Source organism: Mus caroli, unplaced genomic scaffold (assembly GCF_978045245.1).
Source record: "Mus caroli unplaced genomic scaffold, Mus_caroli_1 scaffold_17, whole genome shotgun sequence".
Lineage (NCBI taxonomy): Eukaryota > Metazoa > Chordata > Mammalia > Rodentia > Muridae > Mus > Mus caroli.
In genome coordinates this window covers 70,070,545-70,083,822 of record NW_028227272.1, presented here as the reverse complement: position 1 = coordinate 70,083,822, position 13,278 = coordinate 70,070,545, and the positions used below count along the sequence as shown (strand labels likewise).

General features: G+C 39.3%; 1 protein-coding gene across 8 annotated transcripts in view; it reads right to left on the bottom strand.

Annotated features, from left to right (window-relative positions):
* The window catches only part of Robo1 (roundabout guidance receptor 1), a 1,022,024-nt gene that overhangs the window by 77,529 nt on the left and 931,217 nt on the right, over positions 1–13,278 (bottom strand). For all 8 annotated transcript variants that reach the window (XM_029470376.2, XM_085832285.1, XM_085832284.1 and 5 more), the window contains 5 exons: positions 12,894–13,065; positions 4,921–5,126; positions 3,459–3,540; positions 3,146–3,314; positions 2,881–3,047 (listed from right to left, as the gene is read on the bottom strand). In XM_029470376.2, the coding sequence (XP_029326236.1) occupies positions 2,881–3,047; positions 3,146–3,314; positions 3,459–3,540; positions 4,921–5,126; positions 12,894–13,065 (796 nt within the window). The remainder of the gene's footprint in view (positions 1–2,880; positions 3,048–3,145; positions 3,315–3,458; positions 3,541–4,920; positions 5,127–12,893; positions 13,066–13,278) is intronic.

Sequence of the window (13,278 nt, the reverse complement as noted above, 5' to 3'; positions counted from 1 at the left end):
AAACAGAACCAAACCAAAAATAAATAAATGAGCAAGATCATAAAAAATAGCGACACTAGGATAACTCCTGACGCCGCCCTTTTCCCATTTCCCTATACTGTCATCCCACTGCTGACTTACACCATGCAGACAGTGCTAGGGAGAAAACACTCAGTCATTACTAGACCATCTCAGGCACATTATCTTTTCTCTCTGTTCTCCCCATAGCTGCTCTGCTAAAACACCAACTCCAAGGAGAGAGGGAAGCAGATGGAACAGGAAAATAGAAATAAAACCTGGAGCAGTCTGAGTGCCTTCCCCTAGGGAAACCACAGCTCACATGACTTGGGGAAGATAGATAGCACCCTCCCATCAGCCCAATCCAGAGCCTTATGTACACTAGGCAAGAACTCTATTACCTGTCTGAGTTGTCACACAGATGTCAAGAACTGGGCTCAGGCCCTCAAGCTTGAGTGGCACACTCTTATATAATGTTCTTTCTCCTCAGGCCCATACTCGTATTCCTGATGAATCCTATGTAATATTCCATATGTGTCCATTTCCATTAAAAGTTAAGGCTCAAGAATTGCTCAAGGATAGGGCCTACAGAGTCAGAATGGCACTGCGTGCCAACAAAACCCACACAACCTCTATCTGACAGCCACACAGCTGATATTCTCCTCGCAGAACCAAATGTTGCCAGGTTCATTGCCAGGTTTGTGCTATTGTCAAGTAAGATGGTAAGAAAGGGATCTCATAGTCTCTATGTGTGTGTGTGTGTGTGTGTGTTTTTTTTTTTTTTTTTGCCTTAGGCATATCAAGATTCTTGAATTTCTTTTATTAGGATTGATTTTTCAGTCATTCATTCACCACGTGTTGTCACTGGTCTCCTCTTAGCAGACTAAGGAGTCAGGGCTGGGGTTAGAGCTCTTGGGTAAGGTATGATCTTGTGACTATGAGAGCCTGGGTTTGATTCACAGTACAGTTCCAACCAAAATAAAACAGAATTTTAAGAGTCAACCTGCAAAGGTGGTGCTCACATCCAGGGCATTACGTAATTCAGGGCCTGAACAGTTCAAAATACAGGGGGCGAGATGACTTGATTCTGACATATTTCTGAAAAATCCCAGTAAGGGTGAACTTTGTTCAATTGGCAAGCACACCTGATTCAGTGAACACAGACAGATCTCAGAGTTGGTTTCAACGGGAGTCTGCGCACTTCACTGAACCCCAACGAACACCCCCTCCTTAAGCCAATCCACTCATCCCAGCCTTTTATAGCAATTTTTCAGACCATAATTCAAGTACCAGATTTTTTAATTTGCTCTATTAATTTTAATCTTGTTAGTGCTGGCTCATCATTCCGAGCTGTCAGGATATATTTAATTGATCCTCTCATTTGGCTTCGCTTGCTAATCTTTGTAGTGTTATGATAGCTGAATTTTCTACGAGCCTTCTTGATTCTTAGTTTAGACACTGAAAGAAACACATGTTTGCTATGACTTAGGAAAAGTCATAATAATATTAATTATTGTTAATAATTAGTAACAATCCTTGTCAACTCTAGGGAAGGGAGTTTAGTTAGCCCCATCTCATACTCAAGGAGATAGGACATTTAGGACTGATCAACTTGCTAAGCTGACTAGACAGTCTATGGCTAGACTGAGGAGATGACAGGAAAATATCCTTTATTTCAAAATGGTATGTATATTTCTCTAGATAGTCTCCTGATTGACATTGATTCGTTTTCTTATACTGTTTTACTAACTATGCATCTGAAGGAGGCTGTTTTAGCCCAAATAAAACGGAAAACTATCTTCATAAAACATATGAACAACATTATCATTTGCAAATGAGGATGCCCCCAAACCATTCCCATGATGAACGACTAGCATTAAGTCGGTCTACAACACTGGCATTTAGATTCCACTGGACAGAGACAGAGGGTAGGTAGGTAGAAACTTCTACTTGGGGAGGGAAGTTTAAATTCAGTTAGAAGCAGCTGTAGTTTCTACATTCTTTACAAAGGCATATCTGATATGGCAAACCTCACACTGCCTCGAGGCAGGCTCCAAGTCTATGAAAGCTCTGAGCAGGTGACTCACACTAGCAAATACAGGCATCTGGGTGTGTTGAATTCAGTACACAAGGAACAGACATGGGCGTGTTCCGCAACTCGGCTTTACTCTCTCCGTGATTTCCAAGGCAAAGTGTCCTCCCCACAGGACTATTTAGATGGACTCCAGGAGCTTATGAAACACTACTGTCCTCTGCTCTCCCATACAAAGAAGAAAATTGTTGAAGTCTTTCAGGCGCTCTGTGTGTAACTTGTTTCTCGCATTATAACTACTCCATGCTTTTTTCTCTGGAAATGTTAACTCGGATGGGCGCCTACCTCTGGATGATTTTCCCATGACATGAGTTAACTCGGGTAGGAATTCTGAAAAATCATTTTGGAGGTTATGTGAACTGAATTTTGGCCGGAACAAATTTACTCGGTTTTAAATACAATCGTGGTAGGATTAAGATACTTGGCTTAAAATTCACAAAATTAAAAAGACTATACAAATAGAATCCCATCACGGGATCTTTTTAGTGGATTTGTAATCCTAAGAGGAGCAATTCCGTGTGTTATCATGTGTTATCAATCTTGATATTCTCAATTCAGAAAATCACAGTTTGTGTTATGCAGTAAAAAAAAAAAATTAAGTTTGCAAATGTGCTGCCTTGGCATGTAACACACACGTCACATGTAACACACACGTCACATGTAACACACACGTCACATGTAACACACACGTCACATGTAACACACACGTCACACACATATCACACCACTATAATGATAACATCTAAGGACAAGTAGGTGGGTGTTTCAGGCCTCAGGCAATCGGTACTTACCTTGTGTTTTCACTGGATCGGATATTTGGCTTGGATCACTAATCCCATAGGCATTTGCTGCCCTCACCAGGAAAAGGTAAATGGCATTAGGTTTGAGTCCTTTGATGGCAAATGTTTCTGTTTTCACATTTTCTGCCGCCGTCTGCCAGCTGCTACCAGATGCATGGCTAAGGAGAGATACATTGGTTAGAGCAAGAACATTGGATGCCCCAAAAAGGGGAGGAGGGGAGCTTGCAAGTACCCATTTGTGACCCTCTCACCCTACCTGAAGGCTTCTATAATATAAGATGTTGGGGTTGCTCCTGAGTTCAAGTTTGGCTGCCACGATAAAGTGACTGTGTTTTTGCTGACATCTGTAACTTCGGGCTTTGAGGGGGCACTGGGGATTAAATTGGGGTCGGTGGGTCTTGGAGGTTGAACTGGAACTCCAAATTCTAACAAGAGTGGAAGGAGAAAAGCCAGTTAAACATACAAAAAATGGCACAGGAACTCGGGCAACACATTAACTTGTCTTCCTGGGAGCAGGACATTGGCTTTGTTTGTCAATAAAAGCTTTAAGAGGAAATGTATGAATTTACCCTGGACTTCGATGTAAGCGCTCCACGTGGCCTCACCACTGGGGGTCGATGCGGTGCAGGTGTACCGACCCGTGTCACCCAGCTGTGAAAGCACACAGAAAAGAAATATTTGGAATCATCAAGGCCTTTCTGGGCTGGAAAAACAATTACAGGTTTGTCAATAGCCCTGGAATACAGATAACTAAATTAAAATCTTTGAACCAGAAATGTCCCTGTAACTGAATGTATTTTTTTTCTTGAAACATAAAGGAAAATATTGCATGAAGATAGAAATAAAAGAGCCTTTATATGGTTATCCTAACTGTGTAAAATAGAAAGATAGATAGATAGATAGATAGATAAATCTTTAACAGACAAAGTTTAGCATCAAAGATTAGGAAAAACCAAATTACATGGTATCTTCTTAAATTGGCCACTCTATGCCCCTCCCCCTTTATTCTAACACTTAAGTCAGTGTCAGACTTGAAACCAAAACCCTTGGTGGAACAAGCATTCTCCCTTCTGAAAACTGAAGCCAAAAGTAAACTCTGGCTCAACCTAAAACTGGGAGCATCATGCTAATGCCGTATCCTTCTGATTAATGTAACAACTCTAATCTTCAGATAACATTGTCATCTGGCTCTGTGGAGAGCAAGAACAAGGTTGCAGTGGTTGCCACCAAGAGGAACAACACCGCAAATCCCGTGGCACACAAAACCAATGGAATTGTTGATTCCCAACTCCAAAGAAGCCACCCACGATACTGATGCAGGCAATGGAAATGACTGCTCATTGCTGCCCAATACTCTTGTTTCATATGCCTTCAAAGCTTGTCTGAACAAGACCACAAAAGCAAATCAAAATCAAGACAATGTAAAAGAGTCCTGATGGAACAGATAAGAGATGACCCTGGATGGTAAATCCCTACATTTGTTTCCACCCATCTGTGGGCTTTTTATCACGTAGCATTCTGATGTGAAATGTGCACTGAGTTAGTGTATGGCTTTATAAGCGCTTTCTATGTGTATGATATTCTGAAATTGCAAAATGTTGGGCCAAATAGTTATAATACTAGAAAATTTACCTTGCTGGTTACTTACAAAATGCTTGCATTCTCATTCTCTCTCTCTCTCTCTCTCTCTCTCTCTCTCTCTCTCTCTCTCTCTCACACACACACACACACACACACACAGAGAGAGGGTATATTCTCTCTCTCAGGTCCCTAATTACTTTCCTCAATATGTCTTCCAAAGCCTTTTCTTCCTTCTTCATAGGACCTTAAATTACTTGCCATAATCTAAGTTATGAGTCAAATCACCTCAAGCAGGCTCAGCAGCATGTCTGAACAAACCATGCATCCCATTAAAATGTATTAGTATTTGTATTTCGTATTTCATCTAGGGGACGGTATTTCAATGCTAGTTGCTGCCTATGAGAATCAAGTGGGACCAAGCAGGCAGCCCACGACGTCTTTGCAAGTTACCTTAGCGTAGCGGATCTGCAGCACGCCACTCTCCAGCTGTTTGATCCGAGAATCTTGGGTTGAAACAAGGACTCCATCCTTCCTCCACAGAATTGTGGGTGCTGGACTGCCTGTGGCCACACAGCTGAGGATTAAAGTGCCATCCACTGCTACAGTCTGATTCACAGGACCTTGCCGAATGACTGGGGGAGGCCGGTCTGCAATCACTGCCAAAAGAAACAACAGGAAATAGATTTCTGCAACTGGAAGCAATTTTCTAATCATCTGAGCAACAGCCATTGCTGTAGGCTTTTGGAAAAAAAAGAAAAAAGAAAAACTAAAGATAATTAAACAAGTAATTAAAGTGGAGATATGCATTATTCAGACTGCATTTACATGATGCACTGATTAGGAATATTAAAATGAGATACAATGTACGCCTTTCAAATGACCAACTAGGTCTGCTGCATTATCTAGGGACTGATCTAAGTGTTCAGAAATGGAATAAAGGCTGTGGCTGGTGAAGAAGGCTCATAATGGTGAGAGCAGAATACTGTAAACATGAAGAAGCACAAGACGCAGAACCGTGTAACACATTTATCTCGTTGAAATATACGAGACAGACTTCAATGAGTGAACCAAGGTCAACCTGATATCACAATTGTTTTGTCCCTAACAACCACCACCGTCACCATGAAATGATGCTGACATGCAGAATGTTTGGTGATTTTGAATTTTAAAAGGTGCGTTGGAGTTTCGTTTATAAACAAATAGTATTGAACTTGCTGTCTTTTTGTCTTAGAATGGTCTGCTTCTTCCCTCCCTCCCTCCCTCCCTCCCTCCCCCCTCCCTCCCTCCCTCCCTCCCTCCCTCCCCCCTCCCTCCCTCCCTCCCTCCCTCCCTCCCTCCCTCCCTCTCTCCTTCTCTCCTTTCCCTTTCCTTAATTTCCTCCCTTTCTCTCTCTTCTTTCTTCTTTTGGGATGGTGTGTGTGTATTTGTGTGTGTGTGCGCACATGCATGCATGTGTGTGCATGTGTTTGGGATATTTGTATTTCTGGGCATATGCATCCACATGTGTGTGAGAGCACACACATGTGTGAGCGTGCATGCGTGCCCATGCATGTGAGTAGAGTCCACAGGTCGCTGTTGGGTGCCTTAATAGTGCTCTGCTTTACTTTTGACGCAGCCGCTTCCTGAAGCTCAGATTTTAGGTTTGCCCAGTCCAGACAGCCAGCATTCCAGGAAATCCCCTCTGATCTCCTGAATGCTTGCATTACAGGCTCAACACCTCATCCACTCAGCTTTAACATTGGTTGTAGGCACACAAACTCCATCCTCCATACTTGTGAGGCAAGCCCTTTATCCACTGGGCAATGTCTAGGACTTTGGAATGATTTTTTTTTCTACTGAAATATATACACGGGTTAAAAAATAGCATCATCACCCTATAATAGTTTCAGAGTTACTGGAAAGTTTCTCAATATCGCAATCCTGGTGGCTAATCCAGAGAGATACGTGAGGTTGATATCCAAGCTTGGCACACATGCGTAGAATAAACACACGTGGCAAATGCATTCAGTCAACACTGTGTGTTTTCTTTTAATTGAAAATATACTCTTTCCCATACCATATATTTAGCTTACAACTTACCCTTCTTCTCCTAGATCCACCCCACCTCCCCATTCATACAACTCCATGCCTTCTTTCTTCTTTGATTTATAAAACAGGCAAATAAAAGGATAAGCCAGGACAGAGCCAAATAAATGTTAAGAGTAAAAGAAAAAGCACAAAGAAGCTTAAGTGCACACACAGAGACATAGCACTCACTCATAAAACCTTAGGTCGGTCTATCTATCTATCTATCTATCCATCCATCCATCCACCTACCCGTCCATTTTTCAAGACAGGGTTTCTCTGTGTTGCCCTGGCTGTCTTGGCACTCACTATGTTGACCGGCTGGCCTCAAACCTGGAGATCCATCTGTCTTTGCCTCACAAGTACTGGGATTAAAGGCACCACCACATAGCAAGACTGTTTTTAATATTAACTTAAACCTAGTGAAAAAGGACTAAAGAAGAAAAATTTTATTTTAATTGAATAAAATTATTGTAAAATGTAAAACACCTGAAAACTGTTATGTCTTAAAGTCACTATTTTATTAAGACTCTAACACAAGTATAGAGGAAGAAGCACAAAATTAGAAAAACGTTCCCATCTCCTGATTGAGACAGCTTAGCATACTTAGCATGCTTAGATTTCTTTAAAATGAATTCAAGTTGTTTGTTTAATTTCAGGAAATTGTTTTCAATTATTAAGCTTTAAAATTCTGGATGTCAGAGTTTAAGAAAGAAAAAAGATGCAAATATATGAGAGAGAATTCTAACAAGTTGTCTGACTGAAGGAGTCTGGCTGCCAGAGGAGCTAAATTTTGGATGCATTAATTTGCGAATCTGGATGTGTCATGTTCAAAGTTTTATGCACCAAAGATTTTCACAAGCTGGAGTCACACTTCAATTTGTTCCTCGTTTATCATGCAATAATTATTAGTTTTATGCATTCCCATAAAAAGAAAGCAATTAAGTGAAATCAGCAGCTAAGCGCTTGCACCCCACGCTTCCAGTTCTCTTCCTTGCCATCTTTCCTGGTGTGAAGTTTGCCAGTAGAGCGAGGAAAGGAGAAGGCTGAATTTATAAGCTTGGCAGAAGTGTTTTCGATACCACACTGAAGGGAAAAGGAAGCCAACAATTCCGTTACTCGGGCTTTTAAACAACATCCTCTCTGTAATATATACGGAGGCTTGCTAAAATCAAATTGCAGATTCTTCCTAGTATATCCACTGGGCATTTATAAGACCACCTATGTTCCACTGATTATCAGTACGAATACATATTTCCAGACATTAATTGAATTAGCAACAGAGGGCTTCACTCCAGTTGATTATCATTATGTCTAGCGCTAACATGGCTGACATTTGGTACTATTGCTATATTTAGAAGCCATCAAATGTCAGGGGTCTATTATAACTTAGGTCTAATTGCCCAGACTTGCTTTATAAGGTATCAGGTATACTTCCCCAATTCTACCCTAACCCGGTTTACTGATGGGTTTTCTTGCTGTCAGTTATGTCTGCACCATTTCTACTGTGGGGATAACAAAAATAAAGCAAAAAAAAGACACTTCCATCATCTGCCATGTGTCTTGTAGGTTAGTTTCTTAATCCCCAGTTTTCTGTGTTGTTGGCTTGTGTATATGTGTTGTGTGTGTCCTTGTGTCCTTATGAGCATGAACACGCATGGAGAGAGCAAAGGTTGAATCTGGTCTCTTCCTTCATTGCTCTCCATGTTATTTATTGGGTCAAAGTGTCTTGGTTAATCAGGAGCATCCCAATACAGGCTAGGCTAGGTACCCAACCTCCCCTGGGATCCTATGTCACTGCTGCCTGAGTTCGGGGACTACAGGGGGCTTTTACATGGGTCCTGAGGATCCAAATTCTGGTCCTCACATTTGCAGGGATGCTTTTTACACTGAGCTGTAAACTGGGATTCTCGACATTTTTAAATCTATACAATGAGGGCATCGTACTTGCTCAAACCAGCTCAGGAGCACCCAGTGGATACTGAGATGAAATAGTAGTCACGAATGTGCTTAGGGAACTGCCAAAGGCCAGACATTCTCATGTACTATACAAAAGCTAATATGTCAATCAGAGCTGGAAATATAAGATTTCATTAAAGCACTTTCACACTTCTAGGCCCAAAAAACAAATCCACAGCGGATATACTGGGTATAACATATTAATGAAACGCTTTAGTTTATATCAACAAATATGGCCCATTGATAGATAAAATCTAAATTTACAGATAAGACAGATTTCAAATCAGTGTCTAATACCTTACACTGGAATTATGCAAGAGAAATATCAGGCTCTAGGAGAGAGAGTGCAAGAATTGGAACAGCGTACTGAAGTGAGTCATGGATTTTCAATCTAGTTACAGAGTGGTTCATAAAAATGTATATGTGTAATCAACAAACATCCAAGTAAATATGTCAATTGACATCTATTTTCAAGGGCTTTAAAGAGCTGTCTATTGAAAATGGAAGATTTTGGGGATACAGTATTATAAATATTCCTTTTAGGAATTAGGGATCGAAACTTTAAAGTCAAGCGACTTGTCTAAATACAAAAGGAGCTGGAGAGCAGTCTTTTTTTTACTCCGTACCAGACTTATCAGAGGCGTATTCAAGTGGTTTTAAATATTGTTGTTGTTTGGTAATCTTCATTTTTCTTGTACTCTTGCAATAAGCAGATATAAATGTGTACATGCTTTGTACAATGTCAGTAAAGCTGACCCTCAGGTATAGGCATTGTACCACAGACAGCTGCTGCTCCCTTCCTGCCTTAGCCTTTCTTCTGCCTTTCCCTTATTGTGTTTGCCAACAATACAGACGGTCAAGAAGACAAATCAAATAATAGGGAGAATGTGCTGTGTCTGCAAGCCAACAGGTCAACAGACTAGGTAGTATAAAAAGATTGACATTGCCAGATTCACTATGATTATGGCCATAGCTAAAGGACAAGTCCGTGTGTGTGTGTGTGTGTGTGTGTGTGTGTGTGTGTGTTTACTGTGCAGGTCAGAGCTCTACTTTGGGTATCTTCTGCTATTGTGCTACACATTTTTTGAGATAGGGTCTCTTGTGAACCTGCAACTCTCTTATTGGCAAAACTGGAAATTGGCTTGCCTAGTTCTGAGTTTGCAGACCTGTGGCCCTGATGGGATTTTTATGGGAGTTTGGGGGTCCAAACTTAGACTCACAGACTTATACAGCAGACAGTTTATGGAGTGAGCCATTTCTTTGTCCTAAAAAATCTTTGCTTTTAATTATGAGAATAGAGATATTTGGAAAAAGTTCAGCAGTTTTGTTTATCTTACTTTATAGATTAGCCATATGAAGTTGCAATTATAAGCATATGAGCAATTTTTGAAACTCTACTTTCTATTAGGTGGTCCTCACGGTTGTGGTCTAATGGCCATAATGCACAGCATGTACCAGAAACGCATTGTCAGTGTAACTTACAAGATGTGTCATAGGCAAGGATAAGATACTGAAGTTTTATGACAGTGACAATCCCGGGTTTGAATTCTCCCTAGGAGCTAGCTGTTTTGTTTTTTGTTTTTTTTTTTCTTCCTGATACTCAACAATATCTACTAAGCATCTATCATATTAAATCTGGGGTGGATACTAGGCAAATATTGACTTGACTAACCAGAAAATGGCTCAAATTTCATGAAACTTGGACTGTAATGAAGAACAGAGGAACACAAGATACAGGGTGAGACATATGGAATTATGTAATAAATCTGTGTACAGATGGCAGGGATGGGGGCATAGGACTCATATTTAGTGGGTTAGGGCAAACTCCTGGCAGAAAGTGAAATTCAAGGTAGTATAAATATGCAACAAGGGGAGACACAGAAGAGGCACTACCCAGAGAAGCACGTGAGCAGTGTGGTATTCAGAACGGAGTCTCTGGAGTGTCAAGTGTGTACTGTACAGCACACCTGAAGGACAATAAACATCCCAACACCTCCAGGACACTCTTCAAAAATTGTCCCCGAGAAAGCCGCCAAATTCAGTGTTAGCTACAGAAGTCCAACTCAACTTGGAAAACTGAATGTTTTTCATTGAAATGCAGAATAAAGAAGAATATGTCCACAGTTAAAATCTACTCATTACACAATGAAGATAAGAAAGGGAGACAAGGGGTGCATAATATATATAATTTCATTTATAAATAAAACATGTATATGTTATATCATTTATATATATATACATATGTATATATATATATACGCATATGTATATATATATCCTCTGTATGCAGAAGTAAGAGCTTTTATTTTCAGCTGGTAGATATTGTATATAAAAATTTCAGGGTAATTTACTAAAAACAATATAAAAAATGAAGGAATTTATCAAAGTTGCTTGATGAAAAGTTAACACACAAAAATATAACTGCATAAATAAGCATGTTCTTCAAACCACTCAGAAATGAAAAGTTTAAATTCACATATAAACACATCAAAAATTCAGCTGTACTTAGAAAGTATATGCAAATTTATATTCTGAATACAATGATATTACTGAGAGATATTAAAGAAAAACTGAATAAACTGAGATGTATATGGGAAATACATGATTTCTGAGTGGATGAATTCAGATTAGGAAGAATCAAAATAAAAAACCTTACAACTTTGAGTAGAGTATGTAGTCTTTTATAAAAACAGATTCATCTATTCACTTTACGCACATGAGGGCTCTATCTGCATCTACCTCTGTGTGCCAGAAGAGGGCATCAGATCACATTATACATGGTTGTGAGCACCATGTAGGTTGCTGGGGATTGAACTCAGGACCTCTGGAAGAGCAGACAGTGCTCTTTACTGCTGAGCCATCTTTCCAGCCCTGAGTAGGGTATATATTTTCTTTTTGGCCAGCTTAGCAAAACTAAAATAAGAAATTCAAAGCTGAAGACTTGCATCAGTCTTTAAGACTGACTCTAAGCTATAATAACCAAGTCTATTTGAAATAGAGCAAGTAGACCTGTAGATCAGAAAAGAGACTATGTATTGTGCAGTTATCTATGCTCATCTGAAGTTAAATAAAACGGCAATGTAGTTATATGTGGAAAGCATGGTCTCTTCTAGAAATAATGATGCAACAACTATTTTGTGTGCATTTAATCCTTGGACTGGGGAGGCAAAGACAGCAGGAATTTGGGAGCGCCCTAGCCAGCCAGCCTAGTCTTTCTGGCCAGTTCCCAGTCAATGAGAGACTCCGTCTTTATAACAAGTAGAAGGCACCTGAAGTGTCCTGTGGCCTTCACCTGCCTCACACACATCCACTCATGAACACAGAAGATGAACACAAACAACACCGTCAACTAGAAAGAAAGACTAGCTAGCATCTTTTATTTCTGACTCTCTTCCTTCAATCTTGTACCATCGTTTCCCTGGAAAGACAATGAAGTGCTTGCTTCTTAGGACCCTTAATCTGCTGCTTGAATTAAAATTGCAAAATAATTTTAAGTTTTTAAATAAATTCAATATTGAAAACAAAAAGCATGTCATTGTGATTTCAAAGATATTTACAGTGATGCTTTCTTGCCTATACACCCACATACAGAAATGTGCTGCATCAATATATATATTACATGTTATACATATGTAATATATTCATCATATATCTAAAATATATTTATTTAGTCTATGTATAGGTATCTTAGCATGTACAGTAAATACATGCACATATATCTATAAATGTTTATTTCATATATTTACAGACCTTTTCTTTTATGAAATAAATATATTTTAAAAACTAAACTCTTATATCAAAAATGTACATATATATGCACATGTATAAATATATTTATAAGCAATTTATAATTTGTTCTATATTTTCAGAAGATTACAACTTGTATTTTGTTGGTTGAAAGATTTTCTCAAGTACCATGTCTTTATAATATATTTGGCAATAGCTGACCATGTTTAGGGAATTAATAAATAGAATAAATCAAGACTATGATGAAAACCTATCATATTGTTATCTGTCAGCTTTTGAATTAACAATCAATTCTTCTTCCTCATGTAGAGAAAATGGTAGAAACGATGGGTTCTAGTGAGAGTCTTGAGACTCTACAAGATGGTGTCTTGTTTTACATTTCTCTGAAACTTGAAAACCTTCCTGTGCTCAGCTCTTCAGAATGAAATCATTTATGCAGAATCTTGGTAGTTTTAGGAATCTGATCAATACACAGAGACGTATAGCACATTGTAGAGGAAGATCAATAGCATCGCTAGTGTACCGACACCCTCTTTAGTTTACACTAAAATAATTGTAAGGAAGAGTGAGAAGCTTGCTCTGAAGATATACACAAGGCTCTTTCAGACCCTAAACCAATCCGGATTATTCTGAAAGAAAATATTTTACTTTACCATCAGTGACTTCCAAATAGGCCTTTGTGATGATACTTCCAGCAACATTTAAAGTCTGACAGATGTAGTAGCCGACATCAGACCGCTGGACGTTCGTAATGGTGAGGTCTCCTGTCTGGGAAACTGAAAATCGGCTAGAGGACTGTGGAGGCTGGTAGGAAAAAAGCAGATTCTGAAACCAGAATTAGGGAGGAAAGAATAGGAACAGGTTAACCGCTAGGTCTGAAGAGCGTGGCAAAGTTAATGTATACATTTGCAAATATATGTATAGATATACACATATACATAAACCAAATATCCTTTCACCACAACCCATATATATATATATATATATATATATATATATATATATATATATGAATGGCGAATAGTACAATACATAAAC